General features: G+C 41.5%; 1 protein-coding gene across 2 annotated transcripts in view; it reads right to left on the bottom strand.

Moving 5' to 3' along the window:
• Positions 1-411: 411 nt before the first annotated feature.
• The window catches only part of ERICH1 (glutamate rich 1), a 97,393-nt gene continuing 72,897 nt past the window's right edge, over positions 412-24,907 (bottom strand). The window contains exons 7-8 of one of the 2 annotated variants that reach the window (XM_072036388.1): positions 3,543-3,623; positions 412-1,503 (exon numbers count right to left, since the gene is read on the bottom strand). In XM_072036388.1, the coding sequence (XP_071892489.1) occupies positions 1,328-1,503; positions 3,543-3,623 (257 nt within the window). In that variant the 3' untranslated portion in view covers positions 412-1,327. The remainder of the gene's footprint in view (positions 1,504-3,542; positions 3,624-24,907) is intronic. The other variant, XR_011808548.1, reaches the window with a different exon arrangement.

Genomic DNA, 24,907 nt, shown 5'->3' with positions numbered 1-24,907 from the left:
ATTCCATTACATGATGATTTTAATTTTAAATATAAACAGAAGGCTGTACAAGATGGAGGCAATTTGTGGTTTGGTAAACTGCAAAGAAAATGACCTTGTAAACAATGCTTTTCTAATCTTCAAATTAACCACAGTTGTGGGGAGAAGAGAGACATCTCTTGGAGGGGGTGAGAATGGAAAACAGGGAGCAGAACAATTTGAAAAGAACAGGTAAGAATTTCAACCTTATTCAATTTGTGGTTTGTAAAATTGAGCTGAACAATCTGAAGACTTCAAAACATTCAGCTGTGTAGGATGCCCCTTAGTGGTTGAATATAAATATTGTTGACAGAAGAAAGAACTTTAAACATTGAAAAAAAAATATGCATTTATTAACAGAGAACAAAGGATTTCAAACAATAACATATGTACAGAAGTGCCTACTAAGCCATGTTTACATAAAGCATCAGAAACAGCTGCAAAATGCTAAACAGTAGTGACAGACCATTCCTGAATAAGGTATTACATTGAGTGAACAGAACAAGAAAACAAGAGAAAAGAAGGGAAAAAAGGTCAGTCTCTATTTTATTTAAATCAGACTGCATATTTTGGAATGACGAGTTTCTGCAGAGGAATAATGAACAGTTGTTGAACTCTACAACAAAACCCAACCCAAAATTTTTACTGATCCTTTCTAGACTTTCTGTACAGGATTACAAAGTTATCTGGTCTGGTGTCACGGTTCCTTTCCAATAATGTACTGATGGTGTAGCCTCCAGCCATCTCTGCTGTTGCAGAAGGATATCAGCACACGTTTCAATGCACAAACATTTCTACACAAGAGGTATCAAAAAGATGTCTAAGATTCAATAGTAAAGGTTACAGTGCACAAATTCAGTAATCCACGTAAATGTGTATCTCAGTTAGATGTAACAGTAAAAGTAGTCTATGAGAGATGACTTTTATCTGGTTTAACTCTTGTCATGTTTCCTTTTCAAAACCAGTCTTTGTATAGGAGTCAATGTGCAAAAGCTGTAGCAAGGCGATGCTAAGCATGGCATCCTCATCAATCTGCTTACAACTACTCTGAATTTAACTCTATCTTATACTTTCAGATGTCCCTTTATGTATGCACTGGATAACAAAGGAAATCCATTGTATTTACAGACAATGCTTGGAAATCTGATGCCTCCATTAGTCCATTGTTCTTTTTTCTTTCTTGGAGAAATCTGTATTCTTCCATCCTTTCAACTTTGCATGTAGAAATCGAGGCTGCAAAGTGTCTCTTTACTTCCACACTGGTAATGGAGACAGAAAAGCTACTCATCAGCACTACTGACACAAGCATTTATTTCTTGGGCCACGTCCCAACACAGCTTAAAGGGTCACGGGAAGTCTCTTCTGTTGAGCCAACTGGTGTGTGCTGTAGCTGGAGAGACTGATCCCAAACATGCCCAGGAGCAAGGCAGTCCGTTGCAGCAATATGTCCGATGAGTTGACAACTATTTTTCCTGCAGCTTGAGTCTATGGGGAAAACAGGACAAGTTATAAACTGGTTCTGCTGAGTGCGACACAAAAGCAAGGCTCTGGAACCTACAAGGCAGTTTTTTAATTTTTCGTGTCATTTAATATGGTATGATTCTGCTTTCTGCTGAATAGTGTTTGGCACAAGCTGTTAAATGTTTTGGAGGGATTCTCTTTTTATCACTTTGTAAGACAAAGGACACATTTCTGATCTGATTTGTCTTTCATTTATAATTCAGTGATTTCAGTGACGGATTTTCAGTGATGGGGTTCCCTCTGGCAACTTGGCTGAGAGGGAGAGCTGAAACAAGCTTAGAGGCTTAGGAACAAAGGAGAAAAGACTTTCTCGTTCTGTGAAATACAAAGGTCTCTTCCTTCCCACAGATTAGCTCCTAATACAGTGATGCTCCCTTGAATGTTAGTTATTAATTCAGGAAAGCAATGGATCAGTAATGTCTTTCATTAGCTCCACAGGTAGCACTAGACCAAGCAGACAAGCTTTAACACAGGTTCGCTCTTCATCAAGTCTGACAAAGCAGCAGGAAATGCCAATCAAAGTAAAGATAAAAATTATTTACTGATTATCTGAATAACAATAAGAAAAAAAAAAATTACTGTTGTTTGCCTAATACAAGTGTATGATACACCAACCAAGAACCAGAAGCATATTTGCATAGATTCCCTGCAGATCAAAACACAAATTCTTGCACATATTGACACTGTGAGTTAAAACATATTGTGCATCTTTCTAGTTGTGGCATTTCTTATATGAAATGATGACTAAGCCTTACACAAAGACTTCATTCTTTAAGCTCTCTCTTGCACTCAATGGATGGGAACCACTGACAAAAGCTCCAATTCCAAGGAGCCTGATTTTCACTTCCAGATTCTGTAATGTTTTCTGTCTGAGCTTTGATAACCAGAGCTCAGTGCTCTGGCCTTGATAAATGTGGCTGACAGTGTGGCTACTTCAGCAGGAGAATAAACACAAAAGAAATTCCAAATAATATTACTATGGAATGGTGATATCAAAAGATAAGCGGGGATGCATGGAAGGAACTGATTGCTAGGGCTGAAACACAGTAGCCTTAGCTCTGCCATATCACTTCTCAACCACCAAAGGCTATGAGTTCGAATGCAGATCGCATTGCTAACAGCTGTGAGATTGTCCAACAAAAGAACATACATTCTGTAAATATCAGAATATGGAATACAGTAAAGAAGATGCCCTACTTTGTAATATCTTCCCTATGGGTGTTTTATTCTCAATTATTCAGCTGATTAAAAATATTTTCTATCCATATTGTTATTTTTTCTTCATATAACAACCAATTCTCTGGACCCTCAGTGTTCCAGAGGTCAATACTCTCTGAGTTTTCGTTATCATCCTTACACCCTTAGATAAAAAGAAGAAATTCTTCACTCAGAGGGTGGTGAAGCACTGGCACAGGTTGCCCAGAGAAGCTGTGGATGCCCTATCCATGGAGGTGCTCAAGGCCAGGCTGGATGGGGCTTTGAGCAACTTGGTCTGGTGGGAGGTGTCCCTGCCTATGACAGGGGGTTGGAACTAGGTGGTCTTTAAGGTCCCATCCAACGCAAACCATTCTGTGATTCTGTGATTCTAATCATAGAAGTCAATTGAAGTGTTTCACTGACAACTTGTTATAATTTCTTTGAAGCCCCATCATTCTCATTCCCGTTAAAGTTTCCCTACTGCCCCAAATGCAAAATATCACTCCAAGCTAAAATGAGGGAGAAGGAATTTCAGTTTAAGTACTGCAGAAATACAAGCTTTGTCCAGTATTCTGCATTTGGTATTCCAGCATGATAACAATTATCATGAATTATCATAATGCATTTACTTTTCAGCAGAGGCTTAATTAAGATTTCTTTGAGTTGTTATGAATGTTAACCCACCAGAAGCCAGGGTTCCCTTGGGTTGGTCATGTAATAATTTGAAGCAAAATCAGTCTGAGCAAGAAAAATACTGGTATTTCAGAGATCTAATTAAAAAGAGAAAAAAGTCAGAATTTTCATACCTGCAACAACCTTATATACCCAGGTGTCATTCTCCGTAGAGGAATAACCATTATTTCTAAGTATTCGTGGAACTTCTGTACCTGCAATTTTAGAACAGAGAAAACATTACTAATTCCCAAGGATTCTTACACAGTGACCTCCAAATGAAACAGAAGATTAAATCTAATATGCTTTGTTACAAAGCGAAAGCAGTCCAAGAAGCAACATATGCAAACATTTTTTCCTCACCTGGTTCTCTTCTGCTCGTAAGCCCCTTACATGCTAACGTCCTGCTAGTATATAAAGGCCAGTTCAGTTGCATAACCTGTCACATGTGATCTGTCTGCAAAGCTTAGGTGTTGGCAGAGGCCACAAGTGTCTTGCCTGGGGCTAGGTATGTCTGAGATATCAGAAGGCTCTTTGGGAATGTCTGAAGCTCATTAAGAAAGCAAAGCAATAGCTGACCTCCTTCAGAACAAAAGGGCCTAAGCCTGTCTTATAGATAGCACTTGACATCAAAAAAAGAGGTCATTATAGCATTTTGTATCGTGGAGTGACAATGCAAATAGGATTGGCTTGCTTTTATGTGACTTAGAGCATGTATTTATATCCACAGGACAACCTGGCTGTGTAGGAAGCTTAATTCAGCCATGACCCAAGTTGAAAGGATGTGCTAATATAGAAAGGCTATTTGGAGGCACATTTAAAAATAAGTTTTTTCTTTTCTGATAGCATTCTCTTTTATGCAGTATTATACATGTTATTGCCCTTTTTTCCACTGCTGAAACTTTACACCTAGAAAATACGTAATCTAATATTTGTTATTACTATTATTACTACATTCTCTTAACTGCGATTTCTTTTCACTGCAGTGAGCTTGGATTCAGTTCTGCTCCTGGGGTTACATAGTACACAATGTGAAAAATGGTAATCAGTGACTCTGGTCTACAAAATCAATTTCTCTTTCTTTAAGCAGTGTCCATGGACACACTGTGCCAAGAAAGCTCCTTTTTCCCATTATCAATATATGCAACTTGAGTAACGATAGCAAGGTACAATTTAGCTCCAATTACAGTCACACTTCTAAACACAAAGCGTCAATCTCCAGGTGATGTCAGCCAGCATTGCACCGGTGTGCACTGTGAACTCACATTGCTCATCAGAAGCGCTCAGCAAAACAGCACTGACTTTGTATTGGGTTTACATGGCAAGGGTTTGGTAGCAGGGAGCTGCAGGGATGGCCTCGGTGAGCAGAGCCCAGCAGCTGCCCCATGTCAGGTCAGAGCCAGCTCCAGACGGCTCCAAAAGGGACCCACTGCTGGCCAGAGCTGGGCCCAGTGAGCAAAGTTGGTTGAGCCTCTGGAAGAGCAGACGGAAGAAAGGGAAGAAAAAACACACTGTGCAACAGCAGCTGGGAGAGGAGTGAGAAAGTGAGAGAAGCAGCCCTGGAGACCCCAGGGTCAGTGCAGCAGAAGGGCAGGAGGTGCTCCAGGCACACAGCAGCAGTTCCCCTGCGGCCTGCAGAGAGGCCCCTGGTGGAGCAGGCTGCCCCCCTGCAGCCCATGGGTCCCACATGGAGCAGATCTCCACACTGCAGCCCCCCCTTGGGTGGAGGAGCCCGCAGTGGAGCAGGTGGATGTGGCCTGGAGGAGGCTGCAGCCCATGGAGAGCCCCCACAGGAGCAGTCCCCAGGCCGGAGCTGCAGCCCACACAGGAGAAGGGGGTCTGGGGGGAGCTGCTGCCGATGTTGATTGTTGAATGATCTCCCTGTCCTTGTTGCAGCCTGTGAGACCTTTTTGTCATATTTTTCTCTCCTTTTCCCTTTGAGGAAGGGGAGTGAGGAGGTTGTGGTGGAGTTCAGCTGCCCAGCTGCATGAAACCACCACAGACTTTCACTCTTTTGGTCTCTCTCTACTATGGCATTCTGTAGCTTGCAGAGAAATATTCTTGCCATAAACCAGCAGAAACACATAATGTGCCTACTTGGAGAAATACTCTACATTAGGAATTCCACGATACCAGTTATCAAGAATTATTGTAACTCATTAAGCAGGTGCCTAGTTAATGTCACATAAAGGAACGATGCTGTTTTATTCTGAGGCTCTCTGGTTTGCAGTCAGATCTTATTTTTCTTGTGCTGCACCACATATATACCATACAAACTCTCTTGGCATCAGTGGAGTTATGTCTCATCCATAAAAAGGTAGTTGAGTTGCACTAGTCCTGTACCATCAATCTAAGTACTAAAATAGTGGGAAATTGCTAATCTGGGCCTTTTTTAACATGCATTTGTACAATGACTCCTTGCTAAACCTTAAATGCTATATACTTCAGCTATAGGAAAGACTGTATTAATGGGAAACATTTGGCATAAAATTTGGAGCCAGCTGAAATTCATGGAAAGAATTCTTCCTGATTTGGGTTCACATTATCGTAACAGGAGAAACCACTGAAACACAGCCTATTAGTAAATACAAGTTACTGTGCCCATACAAACAAGTTTGGGGTTAAAATCAATACTGGAAAAAGGCAAAAGTTATTTATTTATTTATTGTTTCTCAGAGTACTCCACATGCTAACTGTTCTGTACAAACAGAAAAGCACCTAGCATCGCTGCCTGGAGCATGCTGCTAGAGCCTCAGAGCCTGCATTCTTTTGGAAAGACACAGAATGCTGATTTTTTTCCTTTAAATCTCCTGTCTGGCTCATATGCAGAGCAAGAGATAGTTATTGCAGTATCAAAATTTCAGTAGCTTCAAAAATGTACTACTGACGATTTTTGTAATTCTGTGTGTGATTCTTTCAGTTCAGAGGATGGCAGCAGAAAGGAGAGGGGAGCTTTCTGGGGCATGGCATTCAGGAAAGGAGAGCTTTCCAAGCATGCATCTTTGTGCTGAAAAAATAAAACGGAACAGAACCAGTATGCCTTGCATGCCACAGCTGCCATTAAAAGTGATTTCCTGGCCATGCACAGCACAGTTAAACTGATGAATATTTCTTGTAATTGCAGGTGTTACCAAAATCTCTATGACTTTCCTGAGGACTCTAAAAGAATCACATGCACAAGTCATTTCTGGAGGACTTTGAGTGAAAGTCTGCCTCAGTTCCTTTGAAATCAGGACACTGATTTAAGGAAGGTTTTGTAGCCCACAGCAAGCCTTTGTCCACTCTGATAGGCATGCCTCAAATATTAAGGATGACATTACACTGTAATAATTTCTGGACTTGTTGCTTTCCGTATGTGCCCCAGAGTTGGTTAGCTTCTTGTTCACACACAGCTGCTTCTCCCATCATCCTGAATTAACAATCATCCTGCTGTTGTCTCTTAAAACTGGGCTCAACTTTCCTGATTTTTGTTGGTGTCTGTGCTCTGGTCAGTGATTCCTGTTTTCCAGCTCATTTTTCCCATCTACTTTCCGGTATATTTACTTTTGTCCTGAAGAACAGGCAGCTTTTTCAACATTTCCCTCTACATCAATACTTCAAATTTAGTGCCAGAAATTTCTGTTCAAAAGAAAGACTTGTGCTGCTTTTGTCTGGCGGTTAGGGCTTGCCATTGCAGACCCTTGAAGCTGCTGGTTTGTGGCACTTGAGAGAATCTGGATGGTAGGTGACTAAGGCATACAGCAGTCCACTGCATGCTGTTTTCCCGTATCTTAAACATAAAACAGAATAGTATAGAAACGCAGACTGGTTTGGGTTGGAAGAGACCTTAAAGACCATCTCATTCCAACCACCCTGCCATGGCAAAGGACACCTCCCACCAGACCAAAGCCCCATCCAGCCTGGCCTTGAACATTTCCAGGGATGGGGCATCCACAGCTTCTCTGGCAGCCCGTGCCAGTGCCTCCCCACATCTTTAGCCGTCATGCAGCAGAGGGAGAGGGGAGTGAGGCAAGCTGGCAGGGTGCAAGAGCTGGGAGCACAAGCACAGTGAGAGGTTCCCACAGGCTGGTGAGAGCAGCTTCTCACATTTGTGTGGAAACCCAGACTGCAGAGCTGCAGCCACACGTGGCTGCTCTGCAAAGGATGCTGTCAGGTTCACCTGCACAAGGACCTATCAGTTACTTCTGGTCAGAAACCAAAGAAGAAAGGGGAGGGAGAAGAAGCAAGGAAATAAAAATGGGGAAAAGGGAAAGCTCAGTGGCCAATAGGAAGATAAGTGATGGAGGTTCCCAGGCAAGGAGCCTCCCCAGGGCTCCCCTCCAGCACTGCAGGGTCCCCCAATAACACTCCTGAAGAATTAACACAGGTTTCTTTGGGACCTGCTCAAAGTCTTGGTGGTAGTGATCACAAGGACCCGCAAGGACGCACTACAGACATGTTAATGGCTTCGCTGGGGCAAGGACCGTGAGGCCCAGGAGGGGAACACATTGCCTTAGGGCCCTGGGGGACCCTGCCTGGGTGGTCGGGGTGATGCGCACCCTGCTGCCAGGGGAAGGAAGGTGCACACCTGCACACAGGAGGCTGTCGGTATCACAAAGGCACCCAAGGCCCTGTGCAATGTGCTGGTAAGCGTGCCTGCTCATGGGCATCAGTTATTTGTGATCCGCCATATGCTCAAGTGACTGAAGCCAATGTCTCCCAGCAGCTGTTGCTCCTCCTACATGATAAAGACTGCAGGACATCCCCCATGTGCGGTTCCATTTTTGAGCAATAAATTGGTTTTAAGCAAGATTCTCCACTGGCTTTGGGTGTCACTGAGCTTGCTTTACACAAGGCCTTCAAAACTGATAGAGATGCAGTATTGCACAAGAGGATTTTCTGTAAAGCAAATACAATTTTTATTCTATACCTGGACAACAATAGCAAATTGCATAATTTTCAAGTCATAATTTTGAAAATAATTAAGATATTTAACTGGAGAAGTACTTTCCAATTTCACCATCCTTACACAGGCCAGGGGAAGGAATATGTCCGGTATTCTGAACTTACAGGTGGCTTCAACTCTGTGTGCAGGATGGGAGTAACACACGATACTGTCTGTCTGTGCAAACAAATTACACAAACCATATGAATGAAACAAAGCAGCAAATCTTCCTCTACACACAACCATATGAAAAACGTGGGGCTTTTTGTACTTAAATGGTCCTTAGATCAGAGAGTACTTCCTCACAAATCATTACATGCAATATTTAACAATGAAAGGTAAGCTAACAGGAATTTTGCCTAAAACAAATGTAACTGGAAACACCAGCTCTTCAGCTGTAACAGGTTTGGGCACCATCAGCTCATAGAAGAAAGCCGTGGTCCTGCCCCAAAGAGCCTACAATCCACGTGGAAGCAGATGGATGCCAACAGATGGAGGAGCACTGAGAAACAAAGAGAATATAGCGCTTGGCATGGGAGGCAATGTTCTCAGCTCACTCACAGTCAGATTGTTTCCAAATTTTTGTAGGCGTTGCAGCAAAGTACAGTGGTAAGGAGGGATCTGAAGGTGGTTAATGAATTTTAAGATGATGAGACAGGCAAGGAACAAGAACAATGTTAGTCATATTGTTGCATTACACAGTAATATCTTTGTGGAGCACAAAATTAGAGAGCTGTATTGAAGCGTGCTGCTGGCAGAAGTAGGAAATACTGTCAATAAAAGAGGACTGGAACGCTGTGTGGATGAGCGGAGGCATAGATTGACAATTGCAAATAGTACAGTCCTCAAAGTCATCTGAGGTTATGGATAGACAGTAGCAAGAGACTGTGTTGCTGGGGCTTATGGGGTTACCAATGAAGTAGCTTAAACTACTCATTATTTCATGCTGAGAATTGACTAGTTCACTTCCCACAGCTCCAGTGTGAAGTGGTTACTCCTGTATTTGCAGCCAGCCTACCCACGTTGCTTTGATGACATTGAGGGACAGAATAATAGAAACAGACAAAAATTTAACAGCAAAAAGCCCCCACAGAATACCAGAAAATCAAGTTAATTTCTGCTCCGAAGAAAGGAGAACTTCTGCTGTGAAAGAAAATTGTATGTTAGAAATTGCTGCAGATTGTATCTGTTAGAATGTACATGGAAAAAAAAAAAAAAAGGAAGAAAAAAAGAATTGGATGTGTATTTTCTCAAAAGAACTCCGTGAGCCCTTACTGTGATGCAATTGTGGAAATAGGAAAAGTGATCAGTGAAAAAGTGATAGGAAAAGTGTGGCATTTTTTAAAAAAATTTCCAAAAGTAAAGGTAGGTGAGCATTGCTGTCACTGGCAGTAGCACAGACAGCACAAAGGCACTAGCACAACTCCCCTGGCATGTGCTTCTGGCCACTCAGGGCTAGATTTCTCCCCTCTAGCCTTAGACCTAGTGTAGATGGCTGCCTGTGAACTAGTTGCTGTAAACCACCAATGTAATTTGCCTATTTTAGATATCTATGCTGAAAAGGCAAAGAAGTGATGATGGATAATACAATGAGATAATACAGCCAGCTCAGATGCAGACATCAGTAACATAAACACAGTCACATGGATTGCACTCCATTGATTAGAACAAGAGAATTCAAAGAAACCTTGTACAAGTAAGGGTTCCTAAGATGACTATTGTGTATGAAAAGCATAAATCACCAGAAGCAGTTATAAAAAATTGTCTTGTTCAACCTTGCAAAATGGACACTGGAATGGATATAATTGCTTCTTATAAATACAAAGAGGAACAAATACCAGAGAAAGGGAACTGCTGCTTAGGCCAAAGGTTAGCATTGCATGCACAATCAAACAACTCCAGCCATGAAAAGATTTATTATGAAAATAAGGCAACTTCTGATGTAGAGTGGGTTTCTGAAACTTTGCAAAAGAGAAAGCAGATGAAGTAGTTTTAACATGTAACTTAGCCTTCCTTCTGTGTCCCTAGATCTTACAGTACTGCATGGAAACTTCATCATGTAGTGTAGCAGTTGACAAAGCAGGTGCATAAATTCGTAGTAGACACCTGATTCCTTATTAGCTGCTTTAAATCACAGACACCAAGGGCCATATGACAAGAAGTAGATTCTTTGGAACAGTGCTACTTCCATTGTAGTGCCTGGTAGTAAAGAGCTGACAGTTTTATGGCAGTGTAAAAGCATTCAGAGAAATTACTCTTAGACTCCTAATAACACAAGATGTAGTAACAAAATGACTCATCCTCATTCTTCTTTATATTACATTGAACTTTTACAGCACAGCATTCAATTGAAATAGTCCAGGTGGGGCTCCATGTACCACTGTAGTTAACTGCCTTCCTACTACGCCTTCTAAACAGCTGTTGCCCAGGAATTTCCTAGGTGCTTCTTGCTACTGTAGAAAACACAGATTTATTTTAAAGTTTTCTGCCTAATACCTTTGAGAGTTTGGAAGGAAGAAAACTGCTTCTTTACTTATATTTGTGACAGGCAGCTGTCAGTGATTAAATGCCTGCACATCTTGTCACTACTCAGAGAAGATCTGTAACTGGAGACTTTCTTTGTCTCATTTAGTGTTAGTCTTTGGACGTGGAGGGTCTTCGAGATCCACCCTTTCTCAAAAGGCCAGTACAAGAATGCTACTGAAGTTCTCCTTGTGGTGTTTTCACCCTGCTGGGCAGCTGAACTCCACCACAACTGCTCTCTCACTCCCCCTCCTCAAAGGAAAAAGGGGAGAAAATACTATACAAAGGGCTCAAGGGTTGAGATAAGGACAGGGAGATCACTCAATAATTATCGTCATGAACAAAACAGATTCCATGTAGGGATTAGCTGTCCTTCCCGATTTCATCATGTGTGTGCTTCCCACAGGCAGCAGCTCTTCAAGAACTGCTCCCACATGGCTCCGTACCATGGGGTCCATCCGTCAGGAGCAAACTGCTCCAGCACGGGTCCCCCATATGTGGGTGGCAGCTCCCCTCACACCCCCTGCTCCTGCATGGGCTTCTCTCCACGGGCTGCAGCCTCCTCCAGGCCACATCCACCTGCTTCACCAGGAGCTCCTCCATGGGCTGCAGGGGAGCTTCTGCTCCATGCCTGGAGCAACTCCTGCCCTCCTTCTGCACCGACCTTGGCGGCTGTAGGGACAGAAATGTGTTTCTCTCACTTTTCTCATTCCTCTTTCCCAGCTGCTGTTGCACAGCAGCTTTTTCCCCTTTCTTCAATCTGCTCTCCCACAGCAGATTGCTCTCCACCAGCATTGCCAACTGAATCACAGAATCAAAGAATATCCTGAGTTGGAAGGGATCTATAAGGATCATTGAGTCCAACTCCTGGGTGTCCAAAGAACCACCCCAAAATCATGTCATATGTCTTAGAGAGTTGTCCAAATGCTTGTTGAACTCCATCAGGCTTGGTGTCATGACCACTGCCCTGGGTGCAGAACCTTTCCCTCACACCCAGCCTTGATTTGTACAGTTTTGCAGGAACTGTGGATTGAACTGCAACAGAAAACTGGGCTAGCAGATATGGGCAAGGTGAGGAGAGGGTAGAAGCTTGTCCACTTCTGCTATGCAAGTGACACTGCACCACAAGTGCTTCCCTGTTGTGTCTTTTGCTTTAAAGCCACTTCTGGAAAGTGGGTTGAGTATTTAAAACTCAGAGGGGAATAATGACTGTCTTTTTTAAGCAACAGCTTTATGTCTTGCTGCTTCTGAGCTAGGCTCAGGAATCAGCCAGCACAACATGATACCAGAGATGCTGGAACACTGCACACTGTTCTCATTGGCCTGGGAATTACCTCAGGTGAATATTGGCGGAAAGATTTATCCACATCAATTATTTTGGGAAGGTTGATATCTAGCAGGCAGTGAACAGACTTCCAGCGGAGGTCCCAGATAACCCTGGAAATAGTTGGTAATAGAGCTTCAATGCACTGTCTTGCAACAATCCCCGTGTTCAGATCACATGCCAACTACTTCAGCAAGGAGGTGCAATGGAAGCACGCACAATGCAATCCTGCCAGTTTGTGAAGAAGGTGGGTATAATCATACACCATAATGCCATTTTCTAACCATTGTGTCACTGCTGTTCTGCCTAGGGAAGCTTATGGCAGACCTGTGGATATATCTGGATATACACCACTTACGAGACGCATCATTACTCAAGAGCACATCCAATCCTGTGACTGTGCCAATTACCTGCTATTAATCCAAGGTGGTATGTTATTTGTTGTCTAAAGGAGTGACATGTAATGGCTGCTATTTGGCAAAGAAACAAGGCGTTAGGCTCTTTCTTGTGAAAAGCCTGCATTTTCCCTTCCACTTAGAAGAGATGGAACAAAGAGAGGTGAGCTCATCAAGGAACAAGGCACACCCCTTCAACTTTGGTCTCCTTCCTGAAGTCCACTAGATTCCATCTATATCAAGACACCCACCAGATATTGGCTCCTGTGCCAGGCTGAACACGTGTTCCTGGCTAGTCAGTCCTCAGTGGGTGTTTTTCATTGTAAGAATCAATATTATAAATCGCATTACAATCTGCAATGAGAACTCTTCATGTTGTGTCCTTTGCTGCTGATGAGATAAAGAGCTCGACTGTCTCAGTCTGCATGGTCTCACAGACATCCCTCACTCCATCTGCAGAGTCCCAGTTGATGAGAGGCTCCATCACAGTGTCCCAGGTATCTTCTGCAGCTTGATACACAGTGAACAGCAATACAGACCTGATGGGTTGCAACTTATCTAACACATATATACACACAGCCCAGAGACTTTTGAATGTGAACCATTTGTATGAAGCTGGACAGATAATTCTCAGCAGTTCTATATTGCTGCTGGGACATTTTCTCAGTAATTCTGTGCATATAAACAGGTGCCTGTGCATCTATTGAACAGGATTCCTTCTCCTCCTCTACATCCCACACTGAAACCCTATTACATATATGCCAGATCTTCACAGCGAATCCCACAAATGTGAAACCTTAAGAAATAGCCTTCTGACATGTAATTCTGGAAGTGCAGGTATCTGAGTATGGCAGCTGAGGATAGAAGGCCATGAGATCTCCTGTGATTCTTGACAATGACTGTAAGGCTTGTGAAGAACTGTCATATTTTATGTATGAGAAAGACCCTAACATACAGTACCCTGTCACCTGTAACTTGCTTTTCTCTGTAGCTAGGGACATTTTTGATTTGTCTCAGAGAAGAGCCACAGCATGGAAAAATATATGCAGTAAGGAAGTTTGAGGTATCAGGACTCTGGAATGGAAAAGGGTTTATTCTAGGAAGATAATATGGATATATTCAAAGCACAACCATAATTTTTGTTCTAATTCTGAAGTACTAATTTACAACAGAAGTACACAACTCCAGTCAATCATTTCACTGGTACATCTCTGTTCTTTTCAAACAAAATTTTCAGATACTCAAAATGCGTGGGTTAGTATATTCCATATGGTTTTATAAATTGTGAGTCATAAATCCTACAACGACGGTTTGTGATTTTTTTTCCCCAAACTAAAACTTTAGGGTTTACACTTCAAAGCACCAGATCTACCTGCTAAAGCCTGAATAATCTTCTTTTTGGGAGCGCTGGAACTTGTTCTACATGTGATCACAGTAAAAACGAACCTGGAGTTATTAACAAAATGCATAATTTTATACAGATTTACCCTTACTGCATAAAGAAATGTGTCTGAATATTGAGAAGTTCTAAACTATTCATCTGAAGTTTTTCTTAGTGGATTGATAAGAAAGTCACTTACACTTGGCAATTATGGATATCTAGATCTGTAACATCCATAGAAAGTTTCTAATTTGGAAAATGTAAATGATTTGATCCATCCTTGTAGATATAAAAGTCTGAATATATACTGCTGTATGCTACAGGTTTCCACTGCACAGGCTAATGAATTAGTTCACCTAGAATACAAAAGGTCTGTAAAAAGACTTCAAACTACAATACGATAAGACATAATAAATTACTGGAGCCTTCCAAGTATGATAGAAAATGCTTTAAAACTATAAACTAATTTACATAGTTTTAGTGGGAACTTTTCTTGTTGAATTTCTGTTCTTGCACACTTTCTGACACATTCCCTTGTTTTGTTTTCTTGTGTGTTGGGTCTGTCTGAGCTGGAGTCACCTTTTCCCTGCAGCAGCCCACCTGAGTAAAACCACCACACCTTGTAATTGCCTTCACATTGTCTATTGTATACGGTTCCCATCCATAACTATCTGTATTACAATTTAAAAGTTCTAATCCCTTAATAGGACTTCTATTATTTCTGGAATGGCATTGTGCCAGCACAGTTGTGGCTACTTAGCACGATTGGTGATCTATATTTAGGCCTAATCCCGAGTAAAGGTACATTTCTTATGCTGTGAACTCTCTAGTTGAACCCTGGAAGATTCTTCCATCAGGTTCAGCAGAGTGAAAAACAACCTACGCAGGAAATAAAGCATGAAAAATTCATTAATCAAAAGAGTAGCATTTCTATAATGTTTATTTTTTCATTAGGCAGTCTTTATTCTGATTAAGTGTTGTGGCTGTCTGACTGTGAGGCCAAGCAGAAATGATTAAAACAGAATTTAAATTACCTAGGAGCAGAAAGCAAAACAAGAGGGGAATGGTAGTGAACATCTGCACTTAAGCATGACACCCTGGACTTAGCACTGACTTCTCTCTTCAGAGACTGCATCTCCCACATCACGAGACTAAGAGATCACTAGGACCAGATGTAATCCACCTAAGGGCTCTAAACCAACTGAAGGATGAAATAACACAAATGTTAACTGCGGTGTGTAACATCTCAGAGAATTGTCTCAGTATCAGAGGCCTGGTAAAATGGTGGTAAAACAGCAAATTGTTACAAAAGGTTCCAGGGGTGAGCTGAGGAACTACAGAGAGCTAGCTGGTCGAGGGAAGTGACTGTCCCGCTCTGCTCTGCGCTAGGGCGGCCTCACCTTGAGCACTGTGTGCAGGTTTGGGTACCACAGTATAAAAAAGAACATAAAACTATCAGAGAGTGTCCAAAGAAGGGCTACAAAGATGGTGAAGGCTCCAGAGGGGTGAGGGCAAGACATATGAGGAGCAGCTAAAGTCCCTTGGTTTGTTCAGCCCAGAGCAGAGCAGGCTGAGGGGAATCACAGAATCACAGAATCACAGAATCACAGAATTTCTAGGTTGGAAGAGACCTCAAGATCATCGAGTCCAACCTCTGACCTAACGCTAACAGTCCCCACTAAACCATATCCCTAAGCCCTACCTCATGGCACCTGCAGCTCCCTCACGAGGGGAGCGGAGGGGCAGACGCTGAGCTCTGCTCTCTGGGGACAGCGACAGGACCCGAGGGGATGGCATGGAGCTGGGACAGGGAAGGGTCAGGCTGGGGGTTAGGGCAAGATTCTGCACCCAGAGGGTGGTTGGGCACTGGGACAGGCACCGAGCCTGCTGGAGTTTGGACAATGCTCTTAAACATATGGTTTGATTTTTAGGTAGTCCTGAATGGAGCCAAGAGCTGTGAGTCCCTTCCAACTTGGCATATTCTATATTTCTATGATTCTGTGAGACCAGCTATCCTGATGTCCTCGTTCAGCAAATCAGTAATCACCACTGTAAGGAACAGAATGAGCAGACACATGGAAAAATGCATTGGGCAACAGTCCATGAAGCTTCATGGGAAGGGAAGAGACATACTTCATAAGCCTATTATTATTATTATTATTATTATTATTATCATCATTATCATTATCATTATCATTATCATTATTATTTGAGGAATTGGCAAATAAATGGTCAAGGTATACTAAATTGGATTTTTAAAAATTGGAAAAAAAAATCTCTTAAATGGAAGTCTCATGGGCTATGAAGATCCTCATTTGTATGAATAAGCAATTACAAGACACTAAAGAAAGGTAGGAATGCCAAGTGTTCCCACTGGAAGGAAATCACCAATGCAATCCCATGGGACTTTGTGCTGCAATCTGTGCTGCTCAGCAAAGTCCTAAATGACCTGCAAAAGGTGATGAATAATGGGGGAACAGAGACTGCTGATTCCACTGTGTTGATTACAGAGACAAAAATTGAAAGCTGACTGTGCAGAGCTGCAGAAGCACACTTTGATCGTGAACAACTCGTGATAAAATGGCAGATGAAATTCTATATAGGGTATGGCAAAGGTGTACAGACAGCTATGTAGGCTGATTATGACCATTCAGGAATGAAATAGCATTTCTATGAAAATGTCAGCTCAGTAACCAGTAAGGGTCAAAAAAGCAACCAATTATTTGGAAAGGACTACAGAACAAAGCAAAGAACACTTCAAAAACATGCGGTGAACCTGTGGTTTTAATAACATGGGCAGCTTCGGTTCTCCATCTCCAAAAGGATGACGCAGAGTTGAAAAAGATACAGGGATGTGCAAAAAGTATATAATCAAAAGTAAGAAAAGTTTCTCTATGGATAATGTGTAAACAGGACTCTTCAAGTTAGACGTGTCCTTTTCTCTTTCCTGCTTCATTATTTTTTCCTACGTCTTCCTCTACTTCTCATGTTCCTACCAACATTTCTGTAGCCTTTTCAGACCTTCAGACAAATAAGATTTTTTGAATACGGACTGGATTTTCTTTCCTTACCCTGAGTTCAAGGGAAGGGTTTCTCTAATCTTCCTGTACTCCTCCAAGGCAGGAATTGCATAAGCATTAACATCCCCCTCATACACAAAGGAAAAAAAAAATATTCCTTTGAGATTTTATCTCCTTCTTGCACCATAGCCTTGTCAACAAGGTTTTTACTGATTATCAGATGTTGATTTCTCCAGTTTCAAGGCTGATGGGCTGCTTTCAATGCAGTGCTGTCCTGCGAATTAGGAGCTGCTGTGCCACACTGTCTCATCCTGAAGGTAATTTCAGAGCTCACTGCAAACTTCTTCCATTTACAGCACTCAGAAATATCAGTTTCGGCCAACTGCTTTTCCCTGACAGGTAGGTGGTATTACTAGCTAGGCACAGTTCAGTCACTTATGGGAAATTTGTGTTAATTTTATTTGGAAACTGGAGTAAAGGCACGATAATAGCCAGGGGTGCAAATACCCTGGCTGCTTCAACTTAAAATTTAGCTCTGAACAACTTTTGACTCCAATGGAAAACTCACTCTAGCTTGAGAGACATATTCAGGGAGTCCCACTCATTTAAGCCAAAGAGAGGCATTGAATTAATGAGAAAGGCAATGCTTCGATCCTTGGCTCACACCATTTCAAAGACCAGTGTGTGGTCTGGTCCAGGAGAAACAGGACTGATGGGCTGCAGGCTGTCCTTCATGTAAGTTCCATGAAGACCTTCCATGAGATACATATCAATTAATTGCTACAAACCTTTACACTAAAGTCCTTTCCTACCAGAGGTTGCTTTTTAAACTCATCTATAGTGTTCAATGGACATAGATTACGCAGAATCCTCCTTTGCTTGGTTCCCTATCATCTGCAGCACTGACCTTGGTTAGCTTAGTGTATTTTTGTAAGCATTAAAAACTCAGTGGAAGGCTACCCTCAGTGTGGCAATGTGAAGGAAAAAAAAAAAAAAAGCCAGTCATTATAAAAATGCAAAGCACAACCAAGGGAGGGTGCTTTAATTTCAAACAGACAGCTGTAAAATTGCTTAGTAAAGATAGTTGGAAATTTCTGTTTGCATTTCTTCCCAATTGCAATGCAGAGGTGAATGGCTGTGTACTGATAGAGCCATCTGTCTTGTGGGTGCCTGGAGGAAGCCTCTGCACCAAAGCAATACTGCCAGTTTTACAGTTAGCATCCTGGTACACAATACTCTTGAGCTGAGAGCTGAGCTTCCACCGCGTGAGGGCATTGCGCAGAACAAAATACTCAGCTGAAATGACTCCTGCTCACAAGCACACGCTGACAGATTGGGAAAAGGAATAAATATTCCTGCAGGGCATAGCGGCAATGCAAGCACACGGCTCCATGCACTGAGATAACATCAAGGTCCATGAACTCAGATTTGAACCCAGAGAAGAAAAAGAACAGAAACAGTGTGTACAATGCCTTTATTGGGTAGGCTTTCAGATGACTTGCTTATCCTGGACATGCACAGAGAATGACAAAAAATGTGGGGAATCAGGAAAGAGAAGGTGGCAGACTGGCCTAGTTTGTATTTCTAACAGCTAGTTTTATTCTTTTGGTAGTACTATAGGGTTCTTTTCAAATTTCTTTGGTTGGCTTCACAGAAAACCCTATTTAAGAGACTGCTGTACAAAGCATCAGTAATTTCTAGGTAACAGTAATTCCGATGATTTGGATCAGCCTTGGACAACTGGATCTGCATTAAGGTTGGTAAAGAGGCCCCTCAGTTATTCAAAAGACTAACGATCCTCTTATGGACACTTGCTCAGTGCCAACTCAGCTTTGTGACTTTTACGTCCCGAGTTTCCCACCACTCCCATCTGAAAGTGCAAGCCTCAGGTAATTCACGAGGGTGTTGTTAAGTGCAGCGCACAACAGCTCTGTGAACCACCATCACAATCTACAAGGGAAAAACACAATCACATATGCATATAACCCATCTCTCCTTCCCTCCTGCTCACATCACCTTGTTGCCAACTGCTTCCCAGGACCTTGCCATGTTCAGATTCTCATCATGTGGTACCTGCCAGGCAGTGAGACGGCTTTTCGCTCTGTGAAACAGGGCCTTACACATCCTGTAGGGCTTTTGGAGAAAGTGGAGTAGGCTTCTCGAAACACAACAGTCAGCTAAGTATTTGTACCTCAGGTACCCTGACAAGGACACCTGAAATGTTCTTGGCTTGATGTTTAACTTCGACAGCTTTTGCTTATGCATGAGGGAATCAGATTGAAAGACAGTTCCCAGGACATATTGACAGAAACACCACTTTTTGTTCCCTAAAAAATTTAGGGGAGAGTTAAAAAACCTTTTGGAACCCTAAAAGACATGTTCTGTGTTAGCACAGAGACAGAATTTGGGAGCAGGAGGCTGTATACCGTGTGTTTGTATGAGGGGTTCCTACAGCCACAGGTCAGATTCTGGCCAGGGCAATTAGACTTTCCTCAAGGAAAGCTGCAGAACTGCATTCACCAGCTTTATTTGCACAGAAGAAATTGATATATTACTCTGAATCTCTCTTACCTTTGGCTGTTTTTTTCCTCCTTTTTAATTTTTTTTTCCAGTTTCTGGTACAAAACATTTAATGCTGCCTTCTAACTGCAGGCTCCTGCAGCTGGTGCAGGGGTGGTACTAGTTATAAGTTGTTTCCTTTCATCTTTAGCGCTGGTGCTAATTGGCCTTACTGTGACTTTGCTGGTTGCTGTGCTGCTATGCTGTTATTACTCCACTGTGTTTCCACTGTGCAGCTTTGGGGCCAGCCTGTGACTAAAGGGAGCCATGAGGGTGATGAACCATTGCACTTAAGTGAGAACCCCACAGGCAGCTCGATCTCATGTAAGGATCTTCCTGAGTATTTGCTCCTGCATCCTTCTGGCCTGTGACAGCTCTGGACAGAGTGACTGGGACTTCTCTATGCTGTTTCTAGCTCCTGCAGAAAATGTTAATGCAGCCTGCATTTGGATTCATGGCACCAGCTGCCTCTCCTCTGCAACTGGGCATTCCACAAGTAGCAGAAGCTGGGAGATAAGACATTAGATGAACATCTCTAATGAATCCTCACACTGGTGTCGAACAATCGATGAGAGTACAGATGATGTTTAGGTAGTTAACGCTAATACTGAGAGTTAAAGGTCTGTGCTATGCCCCTGGAAATCTGCTCAGAGAACTGCTTCTGTAAAAGCTTGAAAATTTGCATGCCCACTGTAAAACCATGAATGCAACTTCCCACGCAAATTTCTAAGTCTCAAACTGTATTTTTCATCAGTAGATAATATGCTTTTTGCAGGGATCTTCCTTCAATTATCGGCTGCAACACAACCAATAACACACACACTAGACACCATCACAGGATTGTCTTGTTGAACACAGAGAATACTGGAAACACAACAGCACATTGCATTTTGGTGACAGAACTGAAGTTATGGATCACATATCGCAGAAAAAAAAACAACTACAAATTTTCCTTTGATGTTTAAAAACAAGGGGTCTTTCAGAATAAACATTCTTAACTAACACAAACCATTCCCTGCAGAGCAGCAAATGCAAAATAAACACATAAGACAAAGTTGAAAGGCCATTTAAGTGAATGCTTTTCACGTATTCTGCTTCCTCTTAGACATACTTTAAAAACAAAGATTTACATATTTTTGTAATGTGTCTTTAGTTTGGACTCTTATCCTTACCTAAAAAAAATAACGCTTGCTCTTGCAGAAAAATGAATAAATATTTGTCGAGAGCAGCAGTCATTACAAATTGTGCTATTTAGACTCATGTGGAGTTACCTAGTGCCACATGACTTTCTGACCAAAAGAAAAAAAAAAAGCATAGCAGACAATAAAGTGCATGTTAAATTATAAATCAGTTAGATGATCTGTGTTCAGTTTTCCAAAAGAAGGAAGAAATAGGGCATCGTGACTGGCATAATTTCTCTATTGGATCTATTTCTCTTTGGATCCCATAAAGAATTGTATTTGATTCAACACTGTTCAGAATTTTTATTAATGATCTGTAAGAAAACATATAATCATTGCTGGAAAAGTTTGCAGATGACTCCAAGATTAGCAGATAGTAGGCATTAATGAAAGCAGTACAGGCACACAAAGCAATCTATCATTTACTAATTTAGACATAGTCAAAGAAAATTAATGTTGATATGACCACACAAAAGGTCAGAACAAGAAGGACAGAACCAGGGACTATATCCTAGAAAGCAATAAATTTCAAGATTACTTATGGGTTCTTTTAACATGGCAAATAATTCAACATGGACTCTACACAATCCTATGGCAAAAAGTGGATATAAACAATGGAGAAAGTTGGCACTGCTGAGATTTTAAATGAGGTTCTGTGTGCAGTTCACACACACTTGTTCTCTAAGTGATGTAAAAAAAAAAAGGAGACAATGTAGAAGAGAGCCATAAAAATGATTTGAAGACTGTAGAAAATGCCTTAAAGCAAGTAATTTAAAGAGACAATCCTCTCAGGTTACCAAAAAGAAGGTTGCCTTGTAGCTTGATTACAGTGTTCAAATGCTTTTACAGACAAAATACTGGCTACTGAGGGGCTATTTTAATCTAGTGTAGAAAAGCATACCAAGAACTAATGGTTGAAAGTTAAATTTAGACAAATTCAAATAAAAAAATAACATTGGTTTCTAACAGTGAGAGTGACTGGGTAGTGAAATAAATGACCAAGGAGGCTAAGTCTTCATTTCTTCATGTCTTTAAATCAAGCTTGCCTGTCTCTGCACAAGACTTCCTTTAGCCAAAAAACCAAATTGTGCTTTTGTCAGAGTCAAGTTACTGGTCTCCATCCTGAAGTAAAAGGAAAATTTATGGCCTGATATCCAGATGGGGTCACAGAAGATAATCTCCTGTCCTTTTCTGCCTTAACCTCCATCAATCTATCAATTTACTGAGAGAATACAAAGAAAAAAACTCCCTGAGTGACTTTTGCCATCTGTATAACAATGTGATTCAGAGCAGACTGTAAATCACCCGGTAATAAGTATGTGTCAGAAACTATCAAGATTAATATATTCTTGCAATGCCTTCTAATTTAAAAGTTTAGAGTTATTTAATATTTTACACATTAATTTTATACTGGGTAATTGAATTAATGTGGAAGGGTTAAGCAGACGGGCTAATGAAACACTGTGCCGTGTACTTAGCTTAATGTGGTTGGAAAAATCGATGCACTTTGGTCTGTCAGTTAGCAATCAGAGATTTAATTGAATAACATGTCAAGTATTTTAAACTGTTTACCAATGTAAATAGAATCCAGCACTATAGTAATGGTAATAAGCTAAGGTGCTTTCTCTGAATTCCAAGCAGATTTGAACACGACCTTCATTTTAAGCTCCTACCACATCAGATTCAGATCAAACAGCTATGATTACATCTACAGAGCTTGGCGATTACTCCTATGATTTGATGCTTTATTTGCCATCGGTTCACTCTCTCAAACACAGGTAATGGGTAACCAGTTTGCTTTAGGCCACCTTGTGCATGAGTGCGTAAAGAGAAGGAGAGGAAAGGAGGAGAAGCCCCTCCTCGGCATGCGCTGGGTGAGTTCCAAGCACAGCTGTACTCTTTTCTCTTCTCCCTTTTACCACCTCCGGGCACTGGTTTCCCAGCAGAAGGTGTGAAAGCAGCAAGAAGGGGGGTCATGGCCCCATCCAAGCTGAAGGAGCTTGCCACTACCAGACCAGCACCTTGAGCAGGTGATGCTTTAGTAATGCAAAATGTACCCTCCTGTCTTAGTTGCAGTGAGTGCATTTTTTTCAACAAGATCCAGGTGCCTGCAATGTAGATGTTTCCATCTGACCTGCTTGTTTATGCTCCCATAACAGCCAACGTAAAGGCAGAAGTTCTTCTCTCTGTACCACTGTTCTCATCCTAAAATAGAGGTCTGGAAGCGATCAGTTATACCGGGCTGTACAGGTATCTATTTCATCCAGTGATTTTAAAGGTTCTCAGATGGAAACATCTACACTGCAGAAACCAAATTTAGGAGAAGTGAATCCCAGCCTGCAAGCCTCCAAGCTCTCCTTAGGAAGATGAACACTGCCTCCAATGCGTATACTAGGGAGTACCTGGTCCTTGTTTCAGTAGACAGATCACGTGTGCAATATAAAATGATTATGCCATTTTTAACCATCTGCACCCTTGCTTACAAAATCTTCTAGCATATTCCTTACCATAGTTTAAGCTGTTACATTACCCTAGCACACCTGAGATGTAATAGCACTGTGCTGGGTGCTGTACAAATTCACAATCCCTGCGTCAAATTGCTGCTAGCTTAAGAAAAAACAGATGAGAAAATAGGCAGATTGATGTGGGAGTATACAGATACAATAAGGCAACATTAGTCATCACAGTAGGCAGTTGTCTTAGCACACTACTGACCTAGCTGCTGCCGAGCTTTTGGGCAGCATTATGGCAAAGGACAGTTTTAAAGAAGGCAAGGAAGAAGACAGAAAGACTGCTCTGTAGAGGTCTGTGGAGAAAAACCACGCAAGTGTTAATCTGAAAACGTAGCAAATGGGTGATGGAAGCTTGTACCAGAGGCAGAGAGAATGGAGGGACCATCTGTGCACCGAGGGACTGAGGAGACTGGCAAAGATCTTGAAAGAGAAGAAAAGCAGCCACTAGTTGACGCAACCTATCGCAGCCTACAGTTGACGTAACAGAAAAGAAGGAATTAAACCAGAGATTCATTCCTTCTCTATTTTTGTGCAGACCTCTTCAATCTAAGATAACACTTCTTTTTTAATGCACCCTAAAATGGGATGTAACAATGTAAAAGAGAACTACAGCTTGTTTATGTATTTTACAGCTGTATATAGTTCATTAAACTGAACACAGACTATTTATTCTACCAAGTTAAGCACTCAGCTCAGAGAATGTCCTTATTAAAGCTGTACGTTTGGCCTTTACTGACTATGGAGCACTAATACTGTTTTCAAATAATACATAAAATACAAACTTCTTCCCTAGATCTTTAGACGTAGGAAACATACACAGCATTTCTAAGCTTCTCCTTTTTCGTTGTAAGTATGTAGTGTGTTTTTCCACCATGGCTTTGTTCAGCATATATTTGGCAGTTTAAAAATATAATTCTTCTTCGTTTACGAAAACATGTATTAAAATCGTGAAATACTCAGACATTATAATTATCCTATTCAAAAAAAAATTACTTAGACGCAATGCAGAGGACCGAGTAGTTAACAATGAAGCTAAATTAGCTACACAAGCACATGCAATGCAGCCCTCCTTACGTACAACCTAGGGTTGAAGCAATTATTCACAAAATCTTAACTACAACCTGAGGTTGGCCTAAATATCAGCATTTTTCCATTCTTAACAGTTAGCTGTTTTTTTTTTCCCACTTCTACTCTTTACTGTTGATACACAGCATACCATACAAGCCTAATACACACGACTTTTCATTCTACATCTCTGGACTGTTTTTATGATATACCTGATACTACTGAGTGAAGTATGTTTTCTTCAAAGACAGCTTACCAATTTTCTGCTTTCATGCTGCCACTCACCACTTTTTTTCCTTCCGTGGCTTTTTTTGAAAGGCTTTTTTTTCAACATGGCATTTCAGAGATTCAGCCTACAGAGCAGCACCCCTCTGTACTGGTGCAGGGGAGAAAAGCCAGCTGCCATAGAAAACACTTTAGGGAATTTATAACCCTACAAGATTGCAAAGTGCTATAAAAATACTGCACCATTTAAGAAACAGTAAAACTCTATAGCAATGGGGACTGCTCCCCATATTAACTTATCCACAGAAGAAAAGAATTAGGGCCTTAAAGGCAATTTTGAGAATAAACCATGTACTTACATATAGCAACAATGGCTTTGGACTCATACT

The sequence above is a fragment of the Anas platyrhynchos genome, chromosome 3 (genome assembly GCF_047663525.1).
Source record: "Anas platyrhynchos isolate ZD024472 breed Pekin duck chromosome 3, IASCAAS_PekinDuck_T2T, whole genome shotgun sequence".
NCBI lineage: Eukaryota > Metazoa > Chordata > Aves > Anseriformes > Anatidae > Anas > Anas platyrhynchos.
This window is presented reverse-complemented; position numbering and strand designations above follow the sequence as displayed.